The sequence below is a fragment of the Arvicanthis niloticus genome, chromosome 8 (assembly GCF_011762505.2).
Source record: "Arvicanthis niloticus isolate mArvNil1 chromosome 8, mArvNil1.pat.X, whole genome shotgun sequence".
NCBI classification, from domain to species: Eukaryota; Metazoa; Chordata; class Mammalia; order Rodentia; family Muridae; genus Arvicanthis; species Arvicanthis niloticus.
The window spans coordinates 27273239-27297840 of NC_047665.1; the positions used below are offsets into that span (position 1 = coordinate 27273239).

The 24602-nt window shown below is 44.6% G+C and overlaps 1 protein-coding gene across 4 annotated transcripts in view; it reads right to left on the reverse strand.

Moving 5' to 3' along the window:
- Positions 1 to 6456: 6456 nt before the first annotated feature.
- Cdyl (chromodomain Y like) overlaps positions 6457 to 24602 on the reverse strand; it is a 206739-nt gene continuing 188593 nt past the window's right edge. For all 4 annotated transcript variants that reach the window (XM_076939189.1, XM_076939190.1, XM_034510694.2 and 1 more), the window contains 5 exons: positions 23333 to 23589; positions 21968 to 22140; positions 16936 to 17146; positions 8704 to 8847; positions 6457 to 8004 (listed from right to left, as the gene is read on the reverse strand). In XM_076939189.1, the coding sequence (XP_076795304.1) occupies positions 7846 to 8004; positions 8704 to 8847; positions 16936 to 17146; positions 21968 to 22140; positions 23333 to 23589 (944 nt within the window). In that variant the 3' untranslated portion in view covers positions 6457 to 7845. The remainder of the gene's footprint in view (positions 8005 to 8703; positions 8848 to 16935; positions 17147 to 21967; positions 22141 to 23332; positions 23590 to 24602) is intronic.

Consider the following 24602-nt stretch of genomic DNA (forward strand, 5'->3'; position numbering starts at 1 on the left):
CCGGCCCGGACCACTGGCACCCTTTGGTCTGGGCCAGAGCACTGAGCAGATATTGGGCAGCAGCTCTGCCCACAATCACTAAGAACCCAGAGGAAATGGGGCTCCCAGAGCTCTAACCTGGGCAGCATCCTGTCTGCGCTTGAGCTCTGAGCAGATTTTGGGCCCCAGCGCTTACCCCAGTAATTACACACACCCCACAAAGTTCTGATACAACCAAGATAATAGGAAAAACAGGTTCCAGTCAGGGACAGGGCAGGTAGCACTAAGGAGATACAGATGGCAAAAGGCAAGCGCAAGAACATAAGCATCAGTAACCCAGGGTACTTGGCATCATTAGAACCTAGTTCTCCCACACTAGAAAGTCCTGAATTCCCCATATCACCAGGAAAGCAAGATTCAAATTTAAAATCACTTCTAATGATGATGATAGAGGACTTTAAGAAGGACATAAGTAACACTCTCAAAGAATTTGAGGATAACACAGGTAAACAGGTAGAAGCCCTTAAAGAGGAAACACAAAAATCCCTTAAAGAATTATAAGAGAACACAACCAAACAGGTGAAGGAATTGAACAAAACCATCTAGGACATAAAAATGGAAGTAGAAACAATCAAGAAATCACAAAGGGAGACTACCCTGGAGATAGAAAACCCAGGAAAGAAATCAGGAGTCATAGACACAAGCATCACCAACAGGATACAAGAGATAGAAGAGAGAATCTCAGGTGCAGAAGATACCATAGAAAATATCAACACAACTGTCAAAGAAAATGCAAAATGCAAAAAGTTCTTAACACAAAATATCTAGGAAATCCAGGACACAATGAGTAGGCCAAACCTAAGGATAATAGGTATAGATGAGAGTGAAGATTCCCAACTTAAAGGGCCAATAAATATCTTCAACACAATTATAGAAAAAAAACTTCCCTAATCTAAAGAAAGAGATGCCCATAAACATACAAGAAGCCTATAGAACGCCAAATAGACTAGACCAGAAAAGAAATACCTCCCGTCACATAATAATCAAAACAGCAAGTGCACAAAACAAAGAAAGAATATTAAATGCAGTAAGGGAGAAAGGCCAAGTAACATATAAAGGCAGACCTATCAGAATTACACCAGACTTCTCACCAGATACTATAAAAGCTAGAAGATGCTGGATAGCTGTCATACAGACCCTAAGAGAACACAAATGCCAGCCCAGACTACTATACCCAGCAAAACTCTCAATTACCATAGATGGAGAAATCAAGATATTCCGTGACAAAATCAAATTTACACAATATCTTTCCACAAACCCAGGAGCTTTCCTGCTATTACAAGGAGGGAAATTATACCCTAGAAAGAGCAAGAAAGTAACTCTCTTCCAACAAATCCAAAAGAAGATAGCCACACAAAGATAACTTCACCTCTAATGAGACAACAATCACCGTTCCTTAATATCTCTTAACATCAATGGACTCAGTTCCCCAATTAAAAGACATAGGCTAATGGACTGAATACATAAACGGGACCCAGCATTTTGCTGCATACAAGAAACCCACCTCAGTGCAAAAACAGACTCTACCTTAGAGTAAAAGGCTGGAAAACAATTTTTCTAGCAAATGGTCCTAAGAAACAAGCTGGAATAGCCATTCTAAAATCTCCAACCCAAGAACACAAAAGGAGGGACTCATGGCTCCACCTGTCTAGGTAGTTGAGGGTGGCCTTGCCAGGCACCAGTGGAAGTGGACAACCTTGGTACCTGAAAGTTTGGATTCCCTAGTGTTGGGGAATTGCAAGAGCAGGGAGGCGGGAATGAGAGGATGGTGGGAGCACACCCTCATAGTAATTGGAGGAGGGGAATGGGGTAAGGGGTCCATCAGTGGAAGTGGAGGGCCTAGGTGCCCGAAAGTTTGGATTCCCTGATGTTGGGAAATTTGAGAGCAGGAAGGCAAAAATGGGAGGATGGTGGGAGCACACCCTCATAGAAACTCTCAGAATTATATGGATTAGACATGACAGAGGCAGGCCGCCAGAAGACTAGATTCAAACAAACAATTATCTTGATACTCAAATTTGTTTTGAGAATTGTATATTGCAGAATACACAGCCTTGGTGTATCTACTCATCAGGCAAGCTGAGCAGACCTGCTCGAACCTCTGATGTCCTGGAATTCCAGCTGGATGCAGTGAAGACACAGTGTCAGAGGCTTATCAATTTACTCTTCCCCCAACCCCTCTTCTAATATCTCAACACCCATAATCAGCTTGAAGAAGTTAATGAAGAGTCAGCGCCCCTATTCCCTGGGCTTGGGGACTGAGGTGGTTAATGCTCAATATCAATCAGAAGTGTAACCTAATATCCAACCTAGATGTATCAACTATCTTTGACTGGTGGAGACATGTTAATCACTTTGGCCCATTTTTTTCTACCTTCTTAAAGTAGCTTATAGAAATTCTTTCTTCACTATAGTTTGGAATCCTTGTCTAGTACATAAGTTACAAACACACTTCCTCACTGTGATTGGCATTTTTGAATCCTAAATGTCCCCTCAAAGGCCCAGGTATTAAAGGCTTGGTGCTATTGCCAGATGATGCAAGCCCTTAGAGGTCGAGCATTAGGTCATGAGGGCATCTCTTGAAGGAGGTGGCAGGCCTTAGCTTCCTTTCCTCTTTCACTCCCTGGCCATAAAGGCAGTGGTTCTGCTCTCACCACAGGCCCAAAGCAACAGTGCCAGGTGATTTGCCTTTCTAATGAAGATGGCGAGGTCTTAATCTTACTATATCTAATTTATGATATTCTGGGTTAGTGCCTTCCAAGTCTGTATCCTCCTCCTGTGGAGTTTTGTTTATTTAAAAAGCTTTATACTGGGAATTGAATGTGAGCCTTATACTGCTAGACAGGTGAATTACAGCAATCTCCCACTACCCCACACCTTGTTCTCCTCCTCCTCCCCATCCTCCTCCTCCTCCTCCTTCTCTTCTTTTTAAAAATTTAATTTTATTTTTTGTTTGGCTTTATTTTTATTAGCATACAGCAATTTCACAGAGTAATTAGTTAGCTTGCAGTGTTTCCATACATATGGAATAATGTCCTTTGATCTAATTTACATCCTGTGTACATTTTATTTTGAGACAGGATCTTTCTAAGTTGCCCAATTTGGCCTTGAACTCATTGGATAGCCCAGGCTAGAACTTGAACTTGTGATCCTCATGTGTCAACCTGTGAGTAGCTGGCATTACACCTCTGCCTTCCCAGGCCCCGTCTCCTGTGAAACTTTCGAAACCCACATCTGCCCAGTAAGCGCCACTATTTTGAGACACAAAATTAAGCAGCACTTTTCACAGACTCATTTTCTGTTCTGTACAAAGCCTATACAATCCACGGCACTTCCCCAGGGTGTATATGGGATGATTTCCATGCTTTCCTGACACTTGAATACCAGTTCTGCACTGGTGATACTGGGTCTGAGGCAGGAATGGTACCATTCTCAACTCTAGTGAGTGTGGGATCTGCAGAGTGGAGGGGTGGCGTCTTTAGGAAGCCAATGAGAACAGAAGGAAAGTATGGAAGAGTCTACAGCTCTGCTGTAGGATCTATAGTATAGGATATATGTATAGTGTATACTATAGTGTAGGATGAGGAAGACCCTGCGGGCGCAGAACAATGGAGAAGCAGCGCTGGCAGGGAGCCCAGCAGCCTCCTGCATTCGTAGTTCCATGGTGCAGGTGACGCTGTGGCAAATGGCTTCATGCACCACACCTCTGCACCCAGTGTTTGGTGATGACCACAGACTGCACAAAGCCTGCCTTCCCTGAACAAAGAAATGTAAGAAAAGGGGTACCATAGAACTTGTGGGGGATGGGGCAGCGCAAGTGCTGGTGTGTGGGGCAAGGGCTCCGTGGCACTCAGAGTGTCCCAAGGATCGCTACCTGTTCTCTTTCTCTATTCCCTCCGCTCCTTCCCTCCTCCTCTCCTTCCCTCCTGGAGTTGAGAATTTGAAACAATATAAAACACCTTCTAAAGGAAGGTGCTTGCTCAGTCCAGAAGCCTATTGTAAATAGCTTGGAAGTCTAAGGATTGTAACCTGAAGCCTTTCTGTGCATTGCTGGGTGGGAGAGACTGGAGAACAGCCTAGGAGAGGGGCATCCCAGAGAGGTTCAAGAAAGCCTTTGGAAGTGACAGCCATGTAAAGCGTCTCATGATGGTTATCTCACGAAGTCCACATCTGCTGACACTTGTCAAACTGCACAATTTAAATGTGTGTGATCTTATCCTCGATCGAGGCTGAGCGCTCTCACAAGTTTCTACGAATTGATTCAGTTGTTCACTAGGTAAGCATCACTCTCCAAACCTGCCGGCATCACTTCAAGTTCCATGTACTTGGATCCTTATTAGCTCCAACTGAGGCGGACAACAAAATCGTGTAGACAAGCAGAATCTCTACTCGTGTGTGTGTGTGTGTGTGGGGGGGGGGACAGGTGAGGAGAGAGAGAGAGAGACAGAGAGAGAGAGAGAGAGAGAGAGACAGAGAGACAGAGAGAGAGAGAGAGAGAGAGAGAGAGAGAGAGAGAGAGAGAGAGAGAGAGGAGGATGGATACAGAGCCCCATTCATGCTAGGTGGCAAGGCACTTACTAGTGGGCTGTCTACCCAGAGGGCAGGATTTTTGGTCATAAAGGGGTCACCACATGTCTGACAGTCCTCAGTACAGAGCTGAGGAATTTATGGTTGGGAATGTTAGTACATCATTTTGTGAAATGAAGATTATAGATAATTTTTCCTCCAAACACCTTGTAGATGTGTGCAAATTTCTTATTCTAGGACAGTTTAAACCTTCATAGAATATCTCTAGTAATCGCCAGTGATGACTGTCACAACAGGTAGCTATTAGCAAAAACTACAGTCAGAAAGTCAACAGTCTTCTATTTTTTTTTTCTTTTTCCTTTTTTAATACCCAAATGGTGCCTGGTTAGGGAAGTAGTATTCAGGCAGTAGTGTAAGTGTGGGTAGCTATGGCAGGGTGTGCCCAGCCTTTCTGGGAGGTGACTGTAGTCCATTGCAGGCATAGGCAACCTCTTTGCAATCCTCTGCTGATTGTTATTGAAGACAGTGGGCTGCTGGGGGTCTCTGTGAGGGACCAGAAGCCACAAGCAGGTCTCCATGCTAGCACCACGCCTCCTTGGTGAACCACCAGTCTGACCAGGGAAGGAAAGTTGAGCTGTGCTCAGCTTGTGAGCAAGCTACCCCTGGAAACGGGGGCTTCATGGTAAATGAACAGGTCCATGGTGAGCTGCCACATGGACACATGTAATTCCAGCACATGGGAGTTGGAAGCTGGAGGATGGTGTTTCAGGGCAGCCTAAGGTACATAGTATGAGCCTGGATGCCCCTTTAAGCACTGGCCACCCTGAGAAATGGCACAGTGACGCTGGGAACCTTAACATGGAACCAGTTCTTCAATGGTGGCATCAGATTCCACTCATTCAAGCAAGCTCCTCTTTGAGAATCCGATTTATGCTTCCTGAGATAGGAAGAGACCAGACATCCCATCAATAGATACATGTGATAACAATCAACTAAACAGTGAAGATTAAAATACTATAGCAATTTATTGGGAAAATGTTTCTTGTAGTCAGTCATACACTAGAGATAGGCAGTGACAATGAAAGACAGGGCTTGGTGTGTTTTCTGCATATGGAATGACCCCCTTACTACTCAAGCCAATTGTTGGCCAGAGGACTTGGGCGAGAGGTGTGCAGCCCAGATGACTTCCAACCCTTAAGACAGTGAGTGGTAAGAGTTCATGCAAATAGGCAAAAGTTATCTCACTGTACTGGAGTCTGGGCTTGGTTGTAAAAGTTGGGATCGCGGGTCAGTGAGAGGGCTCAGTGAGGGGAGAAGCTTGCAGCACAATTGCTCCTGGCAAGCAGAGCTCAGTTCCTAGAACCCATGTAAAGGTGGAAGAGACCTGACTCCAAAAAGTTGTTCTCTGGGGCTGGAGTTGAAGGACAAAGGCAAGAACATATCGGGAAACCCTGCTACCTAAGGTTGAAGTCTGCCATGTCTACAGAGCTTCCCTGAGCTTGGCACACAGTGGACAACCCCTTTCCCAGTGGGGCTTCCTCTTCTTTGCCTTTCTGGGGAGCCCAATCTCCACATTCTACCTGAGCAATGTCCAGTTCAAATTCCCGCAACACTTCTCCATGCAAGTGAGGTATCTCCCGAACAATAACCTCAGCCAATGAAACTTGGGCTCATGGAACAGAATTCAGGAGAGGCAGTGACAGTATTTGGTAGGTGCCAATTTGGTGAAACGTGCCTTCCTTCTTTGGAGAAGTTGCAGCCCGCCATCCATCCACATGAATTAGTAGTAGTGCACAGTAGGCTGTGATCTCTGAACCTCAGGGAAACCCCAGAGAAAACACCTCTACAGGAGACCTGGCAAGGGAAGGACACATGGAGAAACACTCCCAATGTGTTAAGAAATATTAGTTTTATTTAACCAGTTTTCACAGCTGAATATTTATTCTATAAAAACTTTACAGAGTGTACAGTTTATATATAGTTCAAACTACTGAACAAAAGAGTAGGTCCCACAGATGCAAAAATACTGTAGCAATCCATCCAAGGTAAAGACAGATTTACACACTGCACGGCCTCCACGTGGCCGGGGAGGCGTCAGTTCTGAGTATAAACTTCAAAACTGTACAAAAATAAGGTTTTGATTTTATTTCAGTCTTCATACATTCAATATGATTGCAAGCCTAGAAGCCTTAGTAGTAACGGGCGTCTGTAGTTAGTCCCCACACCATGGGGTACTTGTGAACACGAAACCGTGTGCAGTATATGGCAGACATAAAAGCAGAGACCGTGGATAAATGTCAAATATAAGGTAGTTCTTTTCTGTTTTGAAAGGAGTTTATGTATTTAATAGTGTGCCAAGAGAATTTTAAATTAAATAAAATATATTCTAAGTGAGCCTAAAAATTACACTTTATAAACATAAAAAATACTTTTGGTGTAATACATCAATCATATCTGCAGATAGACAAAACTATGCAAAGTAGTATTTCTCACCCAGCCACAAGAAGTACTTATGTAGTTATTTTTCAAAAGGGTCAGAAAAACTGTTTGAACCCACTAACGCCAATTCTTAACTTAGTAAGTAACACTCGAGCTATGGAGTGACTCACAGACACTGGACCACCCGCCTTCCTCCAGACACTGGGTTCTTCATGGTGGCTGGGTAAGAACGGGACATTAAGAAAGGTAGAGTTGGTGGGCATCTCAGCACAAACCCACGTCCCTGTGGGATTTCCATCAGTGATGCTCTTCCTACGAGGTTGGTCTTAATTGTGATCAGAACTGTTTTCAGCATTGAGGTACTTACACCTCCCCCTTCCCCCTAAAGGCAGGAACATGTTTCAAACATTTCTACATGTTTCAGTAGAGGGAGGGGGACAAGGCTGGCTAGTATTCTTTAGGGTCTGTGATCTAGATTTAAGGAAAAAAAAAAAAAAAGAAGTAAAACAAACATTATTCCGAACTCTTCTGTCACCCAAAATGAAAACATAATTTCTTTTAAAAACAAAAACAAAAAAAAACCACAACTAGCTTACAAGAAAATTAGACCTTCCAAGAGCAGCCTAGTGCTCAATTACATTTTTATACTTGTGTATACATGAGTATAAAATAAAGACGCTTAGACAAAGAAGCTTTGTAGTTACTTTAAAGTTACAGTACTTAAAAACTCCTCGGCAATAAATAGCTTGGATGTTTCCAGTTCTGCCTCCAAGCAGACGCTACTGTGAAGGATGACCGTAACAAGTGGGAGTCTCACTGATGTCCCGCTCGGCCTGCCAGTCAAAACTCATCGATTTTCCTCTGTAAGTACTTTAACATGGAGTCCATGCCCTGGGCCGAGCCCCAGATCTTCTTCAGAATTTCACATTCCCTCTCGTTGGCCTGCTCCAGCTCCGTCTTCATGTTGCAGCGCACGAGGGCTTTGGATTCCTCCAGGACCTGAAGCAGGGAGGAGCCGTTAGTAAGGTCGGTTGTTGATAGACACTAAAGCTTTGCTCACAGGCATGAGAGCAACCATTACATCTTTACATGTTGGTTCTATCACAGTTTAGCACTGTCAGCCCTGTGTATCTGAGTTCCGCATCCCTGGGTCTCAACAATGCTGGACTGAAAATATGCAGAAAAACCAAACCACGTTCATGCTAAATACTTTCCTTTCCATCTCCAAACCCAGCACAGCCTGTGTCAGCACTGCATTGCAACAGGCACCAGACGTCACCTACACAAATGAGCTGCAGCGTATGCTGAGGTACATGTCGACTACAGCAGACCATGTAATTTTTTGGTTACAGCTTAATTTTAACTATAACTGTTGCTTGTATATCTGCACAAGTTTAGGTAAGAGTTGATTGGATCAAAACAAAGCAAAAACAACAAAAAAAACCCCACTTCACACATTTTGTCACCAAATGCAATGAATGTCAAGAAAAGACTCACTGAAGACCCAGGCCTCCACCTATGTGTATGGAAGCATGTGATTGCATGAAGGACCTTTCTTCCTTGAAGAAAGGTGTCCATTTCTTCAAGGAAGACCAGGTGAACACATCTGGAACATGCTACCAGTCTAATTTAATCTCTGTGGAGGAAAAGGTTTCACTCATTATTTAGAACAAAATAATACAAGGCTCTGTGACGTACAACTGGGTTACACGAGGCCAGCTCCTTGATGCGAACCATGACTTCCTGTGTGAAGGTTCCTGGCCAAAACACCTGGGAGACCAGGCCCTTGCCGCATGCCTCCTGCGCCGTCAGCTTCCGCCCACTGAGAAGCATCTCATTCGCCTAAAAGGAAAAAGAGTTGACAAGTCGTGAAACACCAGGGGGGAACGGGTGGAGATGACATCTTGGAAATTCAATTCTCAGAGGCACAAGCTGAGGATGGAGTTCTGAAGTTATCAGAATCTACCTCGTACTGTCTAGTGTCAAAGACCATGGACAAACCATGACCAAGGGGGTGGATAGAAGAGTAACGCCATGGGCCAGTTTTAAAAAAAGAAAATAAAAAAAGAAAGAAAGAAAACTGTTTGCTTCATGATGTAATTCAGATTCACCAGGACTTGGATGAAACCCAAGTTAGAGGCTGTTTTATGCTAAGTTTGAGGTTTTGGTGTAACTTCCCCTTCACGAGCTTCTTCTCCCACTTCTCTACGTGAGTGAACAGAACCAGAGTCCGAGCCAGTAACAAAAATAGATAATGTGTGTTCTAAAGGAACTGAACCCAACATAAAACTATGTATTTCCCACAAATGTTCTAAAGACAGTGGCATGTCACTGCTGAAGGGGTCACATCTTAGAAGCCACACTTCTGTCATGGAGATAGTAACTATCCAGGAGGAACTGAGTGTGCTTCAGTTACTGCTGTTCATTGGGGTCTCAGTTACCTTAAAATTTACTGGAGAAAACTAATGTAACTTTGCTTTTGAAAACTACAGAGTTCTACTGGATTCCAGGCCAAGTTCAAGCCCTGGCATAAGGTGTACAGATGTCATATCACTGATGAGAGCTGAGACGAACTAAGACAGAGTGGATTTGCCCAATAGACTGTCCAGTAGCTCACGTGACCATGACCTAACTGTGGTTTTTCTTGTGCAGATAAATCTTGCTGAGACCCCAAATGGTCCCAATGACCTGATCCTAAGCTTCTTGGCCTAGGTAAAAAGATAACAGATGACCCCTCTTTTCAGAGGCAAAAACATGGAGATCCTACAGTGACCAAACACACTGTATTTGGATCACACTGAGGATAAGTCTTGTACAGAGCAAACAACACACACTGGGGATCAAGTGTGGCAGCTGACTCCATGCCCTTTTACCAAGGCAGACACTGTAAACGTGTGTGTGTGTGTGTGTGTGTGTGTGTGCGCGCGCGCGCGCACATGTGTGTACAGAGAAGAAGAGTTTGCACGGTCTTGAGTATATCATCTAAAGTGTATCGGGCAGTTTGAGTTCAGTCTTGCACAAGCTCAGAAGTCTGAGATGGTCTCTGAATGGACAGCCTCTCAGTGAAAAGAAGATCCGTAACATCTATAAAACCCCGATGTGGTCTTATTTTGGTAGTTAAGATAGTTTCTCCAGAGGAATATTCCAGGGAGGTGAGTGGATGAGAGGAGTGATTCCAACCCCGCTGGAAGAGCTCCAGAGCACCTGGAATGTTCTTTCCTAGACTGTGTTTCTTTAGCAATGACACCACCACTCACTCATGTAAACTGTCCTCAGGACAGCAGACACTGGTAACTTGCCAGGCCCAGCAAGGCTGTGAGCATTTCTTCCTGGGCTCTCCTGTGGTCTAGATCTGTCTCCAGTCATTGCTTCTTCCCCACTTTTGAGACATAGAGCAGACCAGCACCGAACTCACAACCCTCCTGCTCCAGTCTTCTGGATGGCAGTTCCCAGCTCTCTGTGTGGCTTTCGTCCTGAGTCTATCTCTTTTCCTTGTGTTGCCTATCTGGGCCAATCACAACTGTCTCTGCTCTGGTCTACACACTGTCCTGGCATCTCCTGTCTCCTGGTCTGCCTGGCTCTACACCCATTTGTTATTAGACAGTCTTTTACGGTTTGTGTTTTCCCCTCCCATTTCACATGGTTGGGATGTGCAGGAAAATGAAAGGAATTTTAAATTTTATCCAAGAGTTAAGGGATAGAGCTGATTCTAGGCTGCTAATGCACGCCACTTAAACAGGCAGAGTCTGTTTAAGACAGAGGCTTGAAGAACCAAGAAATCAAAATAACCCGCAATTCAAATCCAACCACTACCATCAAACAAAAATCCATTAAGAAAAACCACTTCCTTGGGCAGACTAAACACACAAAGGCCTACCCTGCGATGGGAAGTTTTCGAAGTGTGGGGAGGAAGGTGGGCAGATCACACTGCTTCAAGATGACAGCTCTTGTGGATGAATGTGGGGTTTAAAAATCAGTCCTTGGCTTGGCAAACCTTCTGTTGGGTGCATGCATGTACACACACACACACACACACACACACACACACACACACACACAGTGTTTAAGCTTGGGCTATCCTTTCTGTTCCCCCTAGCGAAGGCTACCAAAGTACTGCACTGGCCCTGAATGTTTCCTGGCACACAGGTGTGTGGATTCTTGAACTAGGCCAGTGTCAAGGTATATGGTGCACAGTAGTACTCTATGGATGTCTGCTGTGGGGTGGGGGATGGTAGAATACCCACCAGCAGCTAAGCAGACCAATGTCTGGCCCCTGTGGGACATACTGAGGCAGGCTCCCACAGCTTGTCTTACTGCAAGTTTTCCCCTGACAGTGGTATGCTTTCAGAAAACCCTCCTGACAGAATTTGTCTACCCCAAATAGGGAAAGCCAAACTTTTCCCACCCAAGCTTGCCCCTGGCTCTGAAAATTCACACACCAGAACACCACCAAAGGCAGTAGATCCTTTTAGCAGTTACAAGTCACCTCAACAGCAATCAGTCACCTGCTACATAGGCTTTAGTCAAATACTCTATTCACAAGGTGGGAAGTTACACCGTGTGTGGCAGGCTCTAAAGCATAGGCTCACCAGATTCTGGGGACATCCTGAACTTGGTGAGTGTCTGGGGTAGGGTCCTGTGCTGGAGAATGTGGACTTCTAATGACCAGTATCTCTTCAACTGTGAAATCCTAAAATGTCTCTAGTCGTGGCTATATGTTAAATGTGGCCACAGCTGAGAAGAGTATACCATCAGACTCCAAGGTGAGACAGAGAACAATTACTGCTCTGAACTTATCTAACTAGGAAACCATCTACCAAAGAGCAGGTGTTCATAGGGACTGACTTCAAGCCATTTGGGAAAATTTCCAAGGCTAGTGTGTTCTTTAAACTTTACAATTATATTTATTTGGTGCGAGAGAGAGCGACAGAGCGAATATATGTTGCAATGTAGTTCTTGAGAGCAGAGGACAGCTCTCAGGAGTTGGTCTTTTTCTTCCCCCATGTCTATCCAAGGATAGCTCTCAGGCATCCTTGCTAAGCCATCTTAATGGCCCAGTGCTCGTGAATTCTTGAGACCCCACACTGACAGTATTTGGCTCAAGGGCTCTAAAAATGCAGCTGCTGAGTGTTATATGCCGGTCCAAGACTGCTCAATACTTCCTTCAGATGGGTTCTTCATATGTGTCTTTACCCATCATCTGTCTACACAAAGTATTTGTCTACAAGGGGAGGATACACTGGCAGACTTTCAAAGCAGATAGGTGACAGGATTCTTTATTGCCAGAATTAGAAGTAACTGTTGGCAAATATCTATTTTAGTAACAGCTCACAATGAACCTAAAATTGATTTTATTGATATAAATGACCTGTGATTGTTAATCTTGATGGGATTTAAAGTCACCATGGAAACAAATGTCTATGAGGGATTTGCTAGTTTACGTTATGTAAAGTCAGAAGATCCACCTGAAATGTGGGCGACATTACTCTCTGGGATGGAACCCTGTAGTGACTAAAATCGAGAAACACAGCTGAACAGGAACATTCACCTCTCAATGTGACTGGTACTTTAAGCTCCTGCTGCCATGATGGACCGCCCACAACTGTAACCTGAAACAAACTCTCAAGTTGTTTTGTCAGGTATTTTGTTCCAGCAATACATAAAGTAACTCGACAGGAAATTAATCCTTGGAATCAGGAGTGGTCCTGTTACTGTGGTAACACTGATCATGTGGTTAGCCCTGGGCTAGGAGACCCTAGAATGCCATAAGAAGGGCTTAGTTATCCTAGTAGAGCGCAGAAGACCAGAGTGCTGAGAGAAGTGGGCAGGAGGCCTGGCTCCCTACGTCTACAGGGAACCAGGTGAAAGGCCATTCATTCGACATTCTGGCCAGTGACCTAGATGCACTCCAGTCACACCCTAAGACTTGACTGAAGCTCCATACAGAGCGGATTCATCTGTCTGCTGGAGGAAGTCCCAAGACAGAGAGCATGCTGATGGGTGGTACTGTTTCTGCTCACTGCTCTCAACCAACCAGGTCTACAGAGTGAGCAAGATGTGGAGCAGAAAAGTATGTAGGTTAATGAAGAAAAGGACATGAGTGAGTTTAACGTCAACAGAGAAGGCAGATGCAACTGTTAAAGAAATTAGTGCCCTTAAAGAGAAACCTGATCCTCTGCACTGAGACATCAGGAATGGCGCCCTGAAGGAGGAGATCTCACTTGGAACACACTAACTTCTCAGAAGGCAAATTCCTTTGAAACGAGAGCCTGAACTGAGAATCCTGAAGAATGGTTTCCCCGATAAAAGTCAATTGCCTACCAAAGTGCTTTTTGTAGATGCTATATAGCCAAAACACAGATGGCGCTTGAGCTTTGATTCACAGGGACCGGTCTCCACCCATTAAGGGCTGATAGCAGAACTTGGTAGCAATGCCTGTGTAGTACCTGACTTTATACACGATTGATAGGGTCACTGAGTCTGTTGCATGGTTTCAGAGACATGCAGTGATCATCAGGATCCCCTGAAAGGCTACTACAGGGACCTGAATATGAAGTCTCAGTTGTAATGATGATTCTGGAATGCAGGGGATGGCAGGGAACATGAGACTGTGTACTGTAGACAGCAGAGTTTGGGGGTTGGAGGTCTGGTAATCCCAATTCTTTTGGAGCCCAGACAATTCTATTATCAGTGCCAGATGACAGATGTGGGACAGATACAGGATTTGGTGTTTGATCCATTGACTCTGGTTCAGTCATGTGCCTCCACCCTTTCCCTGTTGGAATGTATTTATCCTGTACTATTGCATGCTAGAACTATGCTTTCCTTTTATAGTGTAAGAGATTACCTTGAATTTCAGATTAGTCGTGGTCTTTTAAAAGACCATGAAGAGCTACTGTTGGACTGAATGCATTTTGCATTATGAGATGGCCATGAGCCATGCACTGGAAGGTTACAGCTTAAAAACTATAGCTTAATAGTGATGTTTGCTAGTCAAGTTGACAAGGAGTGGGCTTAAGCCTACTGTCAATGGGATTTGGAACCTCCATAAAACAAAGCTCTGGGGAAGTCTGTGGGTTTTTTTTTTTTTTTTTAGATTATGTTAATCAAGGCCAAATGACCCACTTTGGATGTGGGCCGCATCAATCCATACACTGGGGTCCTGGGGAGGAATCAAAGCAGCCGCCTTCATTTCCTTCTGCTCCCTGACAGCAGGTGCAATGTGGCTAGCTGCCTTCGGTTCTTGCTGCCACAACTGTCCAACTATGAGCCAAATAATTCCTTCTATAAAATGCTTTTGTCAGTTATTTTATCCCAGCAACCCATAAAGTAACTCTGGATCTGCAGAGGCTGACAGAAGACTTACAGCATCACTAATTAGGGGGTTCTCCCAGGACACAAATTTATTCCCTGGCAAGTTACTCAGGGAACAGATTGCCCTTGCTCCTGGGATGTTTCTAAGGTAGAGACCGCTAAGGAGGAAGTGGTTCCAGGCTCAGTGAAGGTGGCAGACCAAGACTCCTGTTGGTGACAAAGGACAAGATGCCACATAGGTTGTGGCGATATGCCAGAAGATCCCACTTCAGTCCTGGTGTTTTGGAGTGAGACTGGGCCACTCTTGCAGCAAAGGATGCATCTAGTGTCTGGGGACATTGAAAGATCACCAGGCATATACACACATATATAAATATAAATTAAAAAATATGAAATGTCCACAAATGCAAGGTGTGCACTGTCTCTATGTGGCACAGACAGCAAGTTAGATAATAAGGACCTGTACCAGATATGGCCTTGAGTGGCCAGGGACCTGAAGGTTGGAGACAACAGTACATAGGGTAGAGGTGTGTAGGAGAGGAGGACTGGAATGGAAGGGAAAGAGTACAACCTGCGGTATCAGGTCCATACTCAACAGAGAACTCAGTCTTGGAAGGGGCACTGAGTTGGGCACAGCTAACACTGGCCAGTCGTGGTTGCTGTCCATGGTGGTGCTGGCACTACAGTCATGATGCAGAGCATCTCAGCAATGCCTCAAAAGATGTCATGTGACTGTCCTCCCAATAAAAGACATCTAAGTCGAGATACTGGTGTGGAATCATTCCCAAGGATACCAGTTCCTGGTGGTAACCTCCAGCCTGTCCCAGCCCATAGGTCTTCAGGCTTTATCAGGCATGGCAGGGCACTGCACTGGCCTGAACACACTTGACAGTAGAGGATACACAGGGATGACAGAAGCACAGAGCTGTGTGGCCTGTGTATGTGTTTGAGGTATAATGAGTAGGCGCTGTTTTCTCACCGACAGTATATTGTATCTTCAACAGCAAAGAGGCACTCAAGTGAAGCAGAAGGTTCTTGGTTTTCTCCTGATCAGTGGCAGCCATTATGTTCTAAGTGGGGCAGTGATTGGGGCTGAAGCCCTTGGGAACAATTGTCCCGGCAGAATGAATACCTAGGCTAGCAAAAGGGGAGCTGTGGGGGCGGCCTGCACGGCACTGAGACCAGATGGGCTATGGAGGCCGGTCTCTTCTACTAGCTTTCATTTTAACATTTCATTAAATACTTTAATACTTGACATAAGTCTAGATTTATGGAAGTTTCAAAAGTTTCCCTCTATTTTCCTAGGTTGCATTCTTGATAGGCTGCATCTTATAATAATAAAACTCCAGAAAATGACCACCGATTTCCCCTTATTCACTAGGAATGGTACTGATCTTGCCAGCATCCACACTGATGTTTTTTTCTGTCACCCAGAAGCCCACTTAGGGCCCTGTCATCATCTATGTCCTGCTGCTTTTGAGGAACACTGCTCAACCAGTATAGTGTGGGTCTGTCTGGGGTTTTCTTATTGACTGGACTGAGTGATGCTTTGTCAGAGGGTCCACAGTGTGGAGGCTATGGCTGTCTCTGCATCTTCTTGAGTATTCTGGGGTCTACATGCCCTATTTAGAGGTTGACCACTGTAAGGGGAATACTTGCTAGGCTTTCCCACCACAACCAACAAAAGGAAGCAAGCATCTTTGCTGTTTTTTGTCATTAATTCTTGGGTGGTTTTGATTCAAACTTATCTAATCTCTCTCTTCAGAGTCTGTTCCAGGCAGAACTTGGGGAGTAAAGACATGTCTTTCCCTCAACTGTGCAAGAGGTGGGGCTCAGAAGCAAGGGAATGGACTATGGCGGGCAGAGACAAGTGGTTGTGGTTCCTTCCAAGAAAAGCCTGTTGCCCAATTTGGGAATGGTGCAGATGGCTGTCAGCTCCTCAGGGAGAGCATTAGCTCGGCCACTGTGTTAATGGGCAGCACTCTTCCTGGGAGGGCCCACACAGTGATGAGAGACATGGAGCAGCCATGCAAGTCCACAGGGCAGGATATACTTCAGAGCTCCATGTGTTTGTGTATGTGTGTGGCCAAGGCTGCACTACAGCCTGGCTTCTCCTTCTGTCCAGTGTGACTGTCTCAACAGCCCAACACCAGGTACTTATTGTCTTGAGATTTGTCCTGCCAAAGTTGCTTGAGTTCTGCTTTTGGAGAACCCCATCCATTACATAGTTTTGGTCTTAGTTCAAATCTATAGTTGCTTGTCAAAACACAAGCTACAATATAAGCATGAACAAATATAGATGAATTTGTTTAAACAGTTTAAGAAAACAAAACCATAAAAGTGGGGAAACCTTTGCTTTTCCTATGCACACTGCCCCTTGAAGTACAGGTTTTTCGATGGATAGTGGATATCATGTTAACTACGCAGAGCTGTAAGCTCCTAGGGAATGGTGCGCAATAGTACAGAGTTCATAGCATTCCATGAACCAAACCAAACTGTTTGTGTAGCTGGTATGGGGTCCCCACAGAATGGCATGCTATATACACTGAGTACAACAATGACCAAGCTACATCTCAGGACGTCTTCTAGAATGATTTCGTTTTAAATGGTACTCACAGATGCTCCTCCCATAATCTTGGGAAACATAACGGTAGAGCAGCCATCTGGACTCTGTCCGAAGGTGGTATAGGGTGTTTGAAACCAAGCCTTTTCGTTAGCCCAAACCACATCACAAAGAGGCAATATGGATGCTCCTAGTCCAATGGCTGGGCCATTAACAGCTACAATAATAGGCTTCTTAAACTGAATGAAAGTATTCACGAAGTTTCTAAAATAAAAAATAAATGGGGAATTACTGAAAACATTGCATATTTGAGCAGATGAAAAAGTCTATCATGGAATTCAATTTACCAGGATGCCATTAAGAGATGAGGCTTACATAAGGTGCTCTCTGAAGCTGTGAGCCATGGGTTTATTTGCTCTACATTGTATGTAAGGTTTCCCTGGCCACCACACAGGGAAAGGTGCCCACAAGTTCAGTGCCTGTAGTCGGTGCTTGGGCTTTCTAGCCAGTACACCTTACTCCTCAGCCCCAGGACTCCTAACCAACCACGGAGTAATCTTGTGGAACTTCGGTATGAGACACACCAAAAAATGTCTGATGTTGAGTGAATAACAGTGGGTGGGTTAGGTGTCAGAAAGCATGGGGTCAGAGCTAGTGTTGGTACATGACCAGTGACAGCTGTTATCTGGAGAGAACCTGACTTCCAGGAGATAGAGATGGGCTGGTTTGAGACATTGGACTGGCAAACGAGGCCAGTAAGTCCTGGGAGGCTTGCAGTGGACTCTGCCAAGGGCTGTGGATCACACTGCAGCAGGAGTGTCAAGACAGCAATGCCCCCATAGGGGACGTGCATGTCTAGCAAACCCAGTCAATGCTATCTGAGGGCTTGCCTCCAGCTAAGGCTAGAAAAGCAAGTCACTTTCTGGATGTGAAAGAGTGGTGTCACAGCACACCAGGGATCCCTCTCTCCATTTCTGGAGGCTGGCTATGTGTTCAGAGATGGCTCTTTGTTCACGATTTAACATAGTAGGGCAAAGGGAAAAAGAAGAAAAATGAAGACCGGAGTCCCGCACAGGCAGAATGAGGCATGATGGGGAGGCCCTGGAGCTGGTCACGACTAGATTCTAAGCCTGTGCATGCTCTTAGCACTACAGAGAGCCAGTGAGCTGCTTCCCACAACTCACCAATTTAAAACACTGAAGGGATGAGCCACATTCTCTGAAAATCATGACACCTAGCACTTTAGGTTGTCCCTAGTGAGGTGACCAGCCAAGGCCTGCAGATTTTAGCAGCTTATCGCCAGGCTGAGGGCAGCCTAAGCAGAAGACACCCAAAGTTCATGAGCTTTCTGACTAGCAAAGACTTAACTTGTGAAATGAATGAGCGGCACTCAGGCTCTACCGAGGAAGCCTGGCGCACTATCAGAAAGATCACAGGGGGTTTGCTATCTGAAGGGCCAGACAGCCTTCTGAGCAGGCTTTGGAAGCAAGCAGAGTCTTTATCGCCTTTTGAGGATCAAGGATCAGAAGCCTCGGCTGGGACTACATGTACAATGTTGTTCCTGACAGCTTTTGGAAAGGTGACTGCTAAAACGGTGGTCCGTATGACATGGAGCAAATATTTCTGAAATATGTGCTGCAGGTACCCAGCGTGGCTGCCACAGTGCTGAGATCTAGAAACCATAATGGGATGGTAAATTAACGTGAAAAGAACAATCATAATGCTAAAATAATTCTACAGAAGTCATAAAAAGCTTTATAATTTGTGTAACACTGCTATACCCGTTTACATGTTTGTATAAAAAAATATCAAAAGATGAACTTTATTGTTGCTTGGAATAACTTCAGCTGAACTGATGGCCCTTTCTGGAAGGGGCCAGAATTCTAGTCTTGAACAAAGGACCCCTCACCCCCCTTCAGTGGGAACCGACCACTGTGATGTGGATTTAATAACAGCAAGGGCCACACGGAAAACCCCAAACCTGCACAGCATCCTGTCTAGTAGGAACCTCCCAGAGTCATGCCAGCTTAGTCTTGTGAGCATCAAGATGAGACACAATGCTCCCTGAGGGGAAGGTTGTGACTGTCCTTGAGCCTTAGTGGGGAACCCTGAAGAGCAAGTGCCAGGGGAAGGAGCTCGGTAAAACTTGGTATTAAGCAAAATACCTGATGGGAAGAACATTTACTAGTTTAGATAATCAACTACTAATGTTAGATAATCTCACACAAGGCTAGGAATTGCCCGGGGAAAGCAAAGCAATGAGGATCTGGAATTGTTACAGCCAGTTCGCTGCCCTTTCTTACTTAGCTGGGTTAAACAGGACTGAGTGGAGGAGGCCATGCTGGGGGCAGCAGAGGTGCCTGTTGGGAAGAGAGTGGCACCTACAACACAAGCAGCTCCTGTGCTGGTCCACAGACCTCAGAAGCCATAAATAGACTCCTGGTCCTTGTGGCTATACTGCCAGTGTCCTGGACACTTTATCATAACTAATCTGTAACATGGCTCTTAGCAGCGGGTCTGACCGTAGACAGCCCAGGGTCTAACTCAGTCTTCCTCTTGCTCACTTTTAGAAACTCCTGACAACGAAGTCCCTTTGTCTCGTACTTCTATGGGATCTGAGTACCACAGGGGTACCACAGGAACAAACACAGATGCAAGAGAAAGGCTAATGGAATCTGGCATGACTACCTGACCTGCCAAAGTATATCAAGAAAAATCCCTATCAACAAGAATGTATTTGCTTAAAGACACAGATAAGTTTGGCTGAACTAGGATTTAGCATATGATAGAACAACAATCCAGTCTTGTGGACACAGGGAGGCTGGGAACCAAAATGAAGAAAATAAACCTTTAAAATTACCTAAAAATTCAAGAAATGAGATTATTTGAAATAATGTCTTGGGTTTTTTTCTTTTCTGTTTTTCTAATTCTAATACCACTAATCTCAGCTGCTGTCCAGAGTAACATCACTGGTGGGAGGGAGGAAAGGGGAGACTCATCACTGGAGGGAGGGAGGGAAGAATGAACCTAGGGAAGATTTACAAGTGGAGCTCAAGACAAATGGACCTTGAAAAAGAATCCAAACTTTCAGACACTGTCTGGCAATCCCCAATTTTTTTTTTTTTTTTTTTTTTAAATCGGGCCAGGGCTATCAGAACACACATCTTCTGTGTGGATCCAGTTTGAGCACATGGAAAAACTCAAAGTTGCCACAAAGTGGAGGGTGATTTGTATAAAAATGAAATCTCAAATTGATGCCCACTGATCCCAAATGGGGGCTGAGTGTGATGAACATCTACAGTTGTCTTGGAGAAGATCCCCACTGGCATAATAGCTAAGTGTCTGTCAGACTGCTATACAGCTGTTTCTCGGGCACTGATCTCTCTGGGACTTAGGCACATCGAGCAAGCAATTTAATTTCCAAAAAAAGAAGACTGTGCCATCTACTACTATACCAGAAGCCTCAAGTTATTCAGGAGACCAGAAATAACAATTTGGAAAAATATTTAGTAAGATTATATGATTATAAAATTCTGAGAAAAAAAGCAGTCAGGTTTTGATTATACTCAGAAAGAAAATCAGCAGTCACAGTCAATCTTTTGACACTGTGACATGATACTGCCCTGTACATGTTTCATGCCTGAGAACCGTGCAATTAAGTTATTAAAAAACATTAAGTTTTAAGTAAGCTTCTAATTTTGTGTTTTGCATTCACAGCTCACCTTGGCTGTGTATAATCTATGGATTGGACACACTTGCAACAGATGCTGGGTAACCTCCTAAATCAGTGTCTATTAATTCTGAAAATAATTAAATATGTTGTGTAAGGCCAAGGCAATGCCTCCTAATTCCAAGGTCTGGGGTTACAGGGCCTGTAGGCAGTATCCATGAGAACAATTTAGGTGATCTGCCAAAGAGAAGATTTGTCACACCCCAGACCCACCAACCAATACAGAAAAACAAACAAAAGCCCGCCGCATCTTGCTGTGTCTCCCAATGGCTTATAGGGAAGCAGAAAAGCCCAGTGACACAGTGGCAATGCTAAGCCCACTGACTCTCAGAATCTCAGCCCCAGTCTACAAGCACCTAGGAGTTTGGGAGACAGCTGAAGAGACTTACTGACAGCGACAGTGATTAGCACAGTAAAGGAGAGGTGCTTTGCTGACAATGGGATTGGGAGGTTCTAACTATTAGGGCATGGTAGCGAAACCAACCAGAGGGGAATGGGTGTGTCTCCAGGTTGTTTATATTACAGGGAAAAAGCAAGCTTCCAATACTAAGTTTCATTACTTGTATGTATATATTTTAAAACGCTTAGATTGAGAACATCATGTTGATTATAACTAAAAACATGCTGTACACTTGAAAATAGTTACAAAAGTAGACTTCAAGTTGGGCATGGTAGTGGCCTAGATATAACCCCATAACCTGGAAAGTTTGAGGCAGGAGGATTATAATTTCAAGGTCTGATTGTCTATGAAGCAAGACCTTGTCTCGAAAGGTTTTCAATGTTCTCACCACAGACACACAAGGGACAACTCAAATGATTTAGCCACTTTATAATGCACATGCCTCAAAATACAGTTTTTTATCATTTTAAAAAATTAAAAATATATTTAGAAAAGGCTGAGAACACATTTTCTTATACTTCGGGGGAAGTATAAGAAAATGGGGCTTTTAGCTGCGTTGTTTACTTCTCTGTGTGGTTGGAAGGAGGCTGGGACAGACAAGAATGAGCATTGCTTACACTAAGGAACAAAAAATCAAGAACCACACCCATTGTGTGAGTTTATGGGACTGTCACAAAGCCTGGACAACTTAAGAGGACAGCAATCAGTGTGCTATTGTTTGGAGACAATACACAGCACAAATACACAGGCTAAATCATCATAATGGTCCCCAAATGCCCAAGCTTAAGCCAACCTTAAATTTTGCAATAGGTGCAAGGCAGGTAATTAATCTTGCTACCAGTGCCTTTCAGGGGACCATGTACACTTTACTCGAGGCTTGTGCAGGCTTGTTCTTTCAGAGACTGGTACCCTGTAGCACCCCAGAGCTCAGCTGAAAAACCCCATCTGTACATACCTGATAGCATCTGCCATTTTAGTGCTTTCTCTCTTTCGGTCATCTGTGAGGCGCCGGATAAAATAAATAAAGTCCAGACCACAGCAGAAGACGCTGCCCACAGCGCTGAGCAGCACCAGCTTGCTGTCGTCGGCCGCAGCCGTGCTCAGGGCGCTCTGAACTTCTTTCATCACCTGCAAGTCACCACAGGTGCAAGTGGTCAAGAGCACTTTGGGCACAGAATCCTACGAAGCACTTTATAATGGGACAGTTTAGATCTAAGATAAATGCATCTCCAGTCTGATGTGGTTCACTCCACCCACCCTGACTGTAAATACTCTGCATGCTTTTCATGTTCTGTAACCAGGGCATAAGGTTCGAGGTTACTGTGGCAACTTATAATCATTGGTGCAAAGGCATATGAATCTCCATCATCTGGCTGTTCTACACCTACTGCAGGCTCTCGGCAGACAGGACAAGGCACACAGCTGCTTCTGGAATTTCGTATTTGGACAGCAGGTGGCACATTCAGCCAATTTCAAGAAATGAGTTCAGTTGTAGGGTTCTAGGGTTTTTGGCTGTTTTCCTTAGCCACCTAACACTATGGGGACATAAGTCTAAATCATTTGCTGCATAAGTGCGCCCAGTAGGGGTGCACCAGCATTGGAGGGCACATACCACTTGAAATGACCTCCAAGAAGCATCAAAGGTACCCTGCAGTCTGAAAGTGGACCAAGGACCAGCCTTTTGCAATTCTGGCCAGATCCCCATTTGCCTAAGATGTGCACAATGGCAAACAAGCAACCATAAGAAAACGGAAGAACAAATGAAAACTGAGGTACAATGCAAATTCAAAAACACTGGGTTCTAGAGCCTTCACAGAATTGGTTTCCAAACTCTGTGAATACATTACCCAGGGCCATTGAAAGCTCTCTTACTTATTAGTAGGTACTTACTGACAAGACACGTGTCTGCTATAATGCTGATGGAACCTGTACAGAGGGATGACGGTCAGAGTCTCTAAAGGGACTAAGACCTGGGGTTACTTCAGCTAAAGCAGAGTCTGTGCTTAAACATTTCCATGTGACTTTAGGAAGGTCATAGGTCGCTGCCCTATGCTCTGAAGATGACTTGGGAGGTAGTGGACGAGGACAGGAAGGATGCAGCTACTGTCCCCACTTCAAAACCATACTTTCCCACAACAGGAGAATGGAGTGTCTCCTCAGCATCCCTCCTGTGACTGTCACTATGGCCACAAGTGTGATGAGAAGCAGCTGTCATCTCCCCAGAAGGCTTAGAAAGATCAAAGAGTGCTACTGAGCAAAGCAGGCCAGGACGCCAGGGCATGGAGAAGCGTGAAGCCACAGCCTGGGGCATGTCTCTCACCTCTGGGTTTAGTGAGTTATTCTCTGATGATTTTGTGGATAACAAGATGTGGGTGAAGCCATCTTGCTTCCTGACGACAATATCTCTGTATCTGTAGGCACTCTCTGTCTGCCTCACACTGAAACGCAACCGCTTGTCAAAAGGTTGGTCTCTTCTGTCGTCAATAAATTTCCTTTTCCCGGCTGTCACTCCTGTTACAGATGTCTGTATGGTGACTGTTCCGTTGGCTGCTAGCGCATCCATGAATGGAGATGTACCTGCCAAGAGTTTGAAATCACAGTGGTCTGTGACGTCCTACCATTAATCAGTTCCCAGTGTCACCTCTGAATTAGAGAGAGGCCCGTCGCAAACCCAGGACTTAGCTATTAGAGAACAGTACCAATTAGAGGCTTGCCCAAGTTCACTTTTAAAGAAACCATTTTGCTAGTCTAGTGTTCAAAAAGAAAAATGTTGGACACACACACAACCAAAAGTGTTATAAAGAAAACATCAGAACCCAAGCCTTGCAGAGAATGGAACTTAGAGCCTGGGTCTCACACAAAACACTCGCTCTGAGAATTTGAAAAGGTAACAAAGACCAGAAGAGCTAAGGGGCCATCTCCTATCTCATCAATCAATGTTCCTTGTTCTAAATCTAGGAGAGATACAGAGATAAAGCCATGTGTTTTGGCAGGCCTATGGAGAAGTGGCCACTGTTCTTTGTGGATATCACAGACAGCAAGGCCTTCTTCCTCAGGTTGTCCCAGAAGATGGCTGCTAGGTCTGTCTACTGGATCCCATTCCATTTCACTAAGTCATTCTTTTTTGTTTTGTGTTTTTCTGAGACAAGTTCTCCCTATGTGGCTCTAAACCCACAGATTCTCCTGACTCTAGTTTCCAAGTGATAGAATCAAAGGCATGTGCCATGACACTCATCTTTCAAGTTGTTTAAATTAGCACTGGTTGGGGAGGACCTGAAGATGGCTCTCCTTTCCCTAGCAATGTCCCATCATGCACCACTCTTCCTCAGTATCAACCAATCTTGGCACATGGTTCTTCAACTTTTCTTTTTAGTGCCAGAGATCAAACCCATGCCCTCATGCACGCTGGATACATGTTACTGACTGACCCTCAATGTTTTTTATTATAATAGAGTGGACAGTAAAGTACCTTGACTGTTACAACAGGAGCAAACACCACCCCTACTTCAATTTTTGCAGTAAAAACCATTCACATTTAATCTTTTGATACATCTAAACAGGTTATAAATGCATATGATTCAAGAATCTAA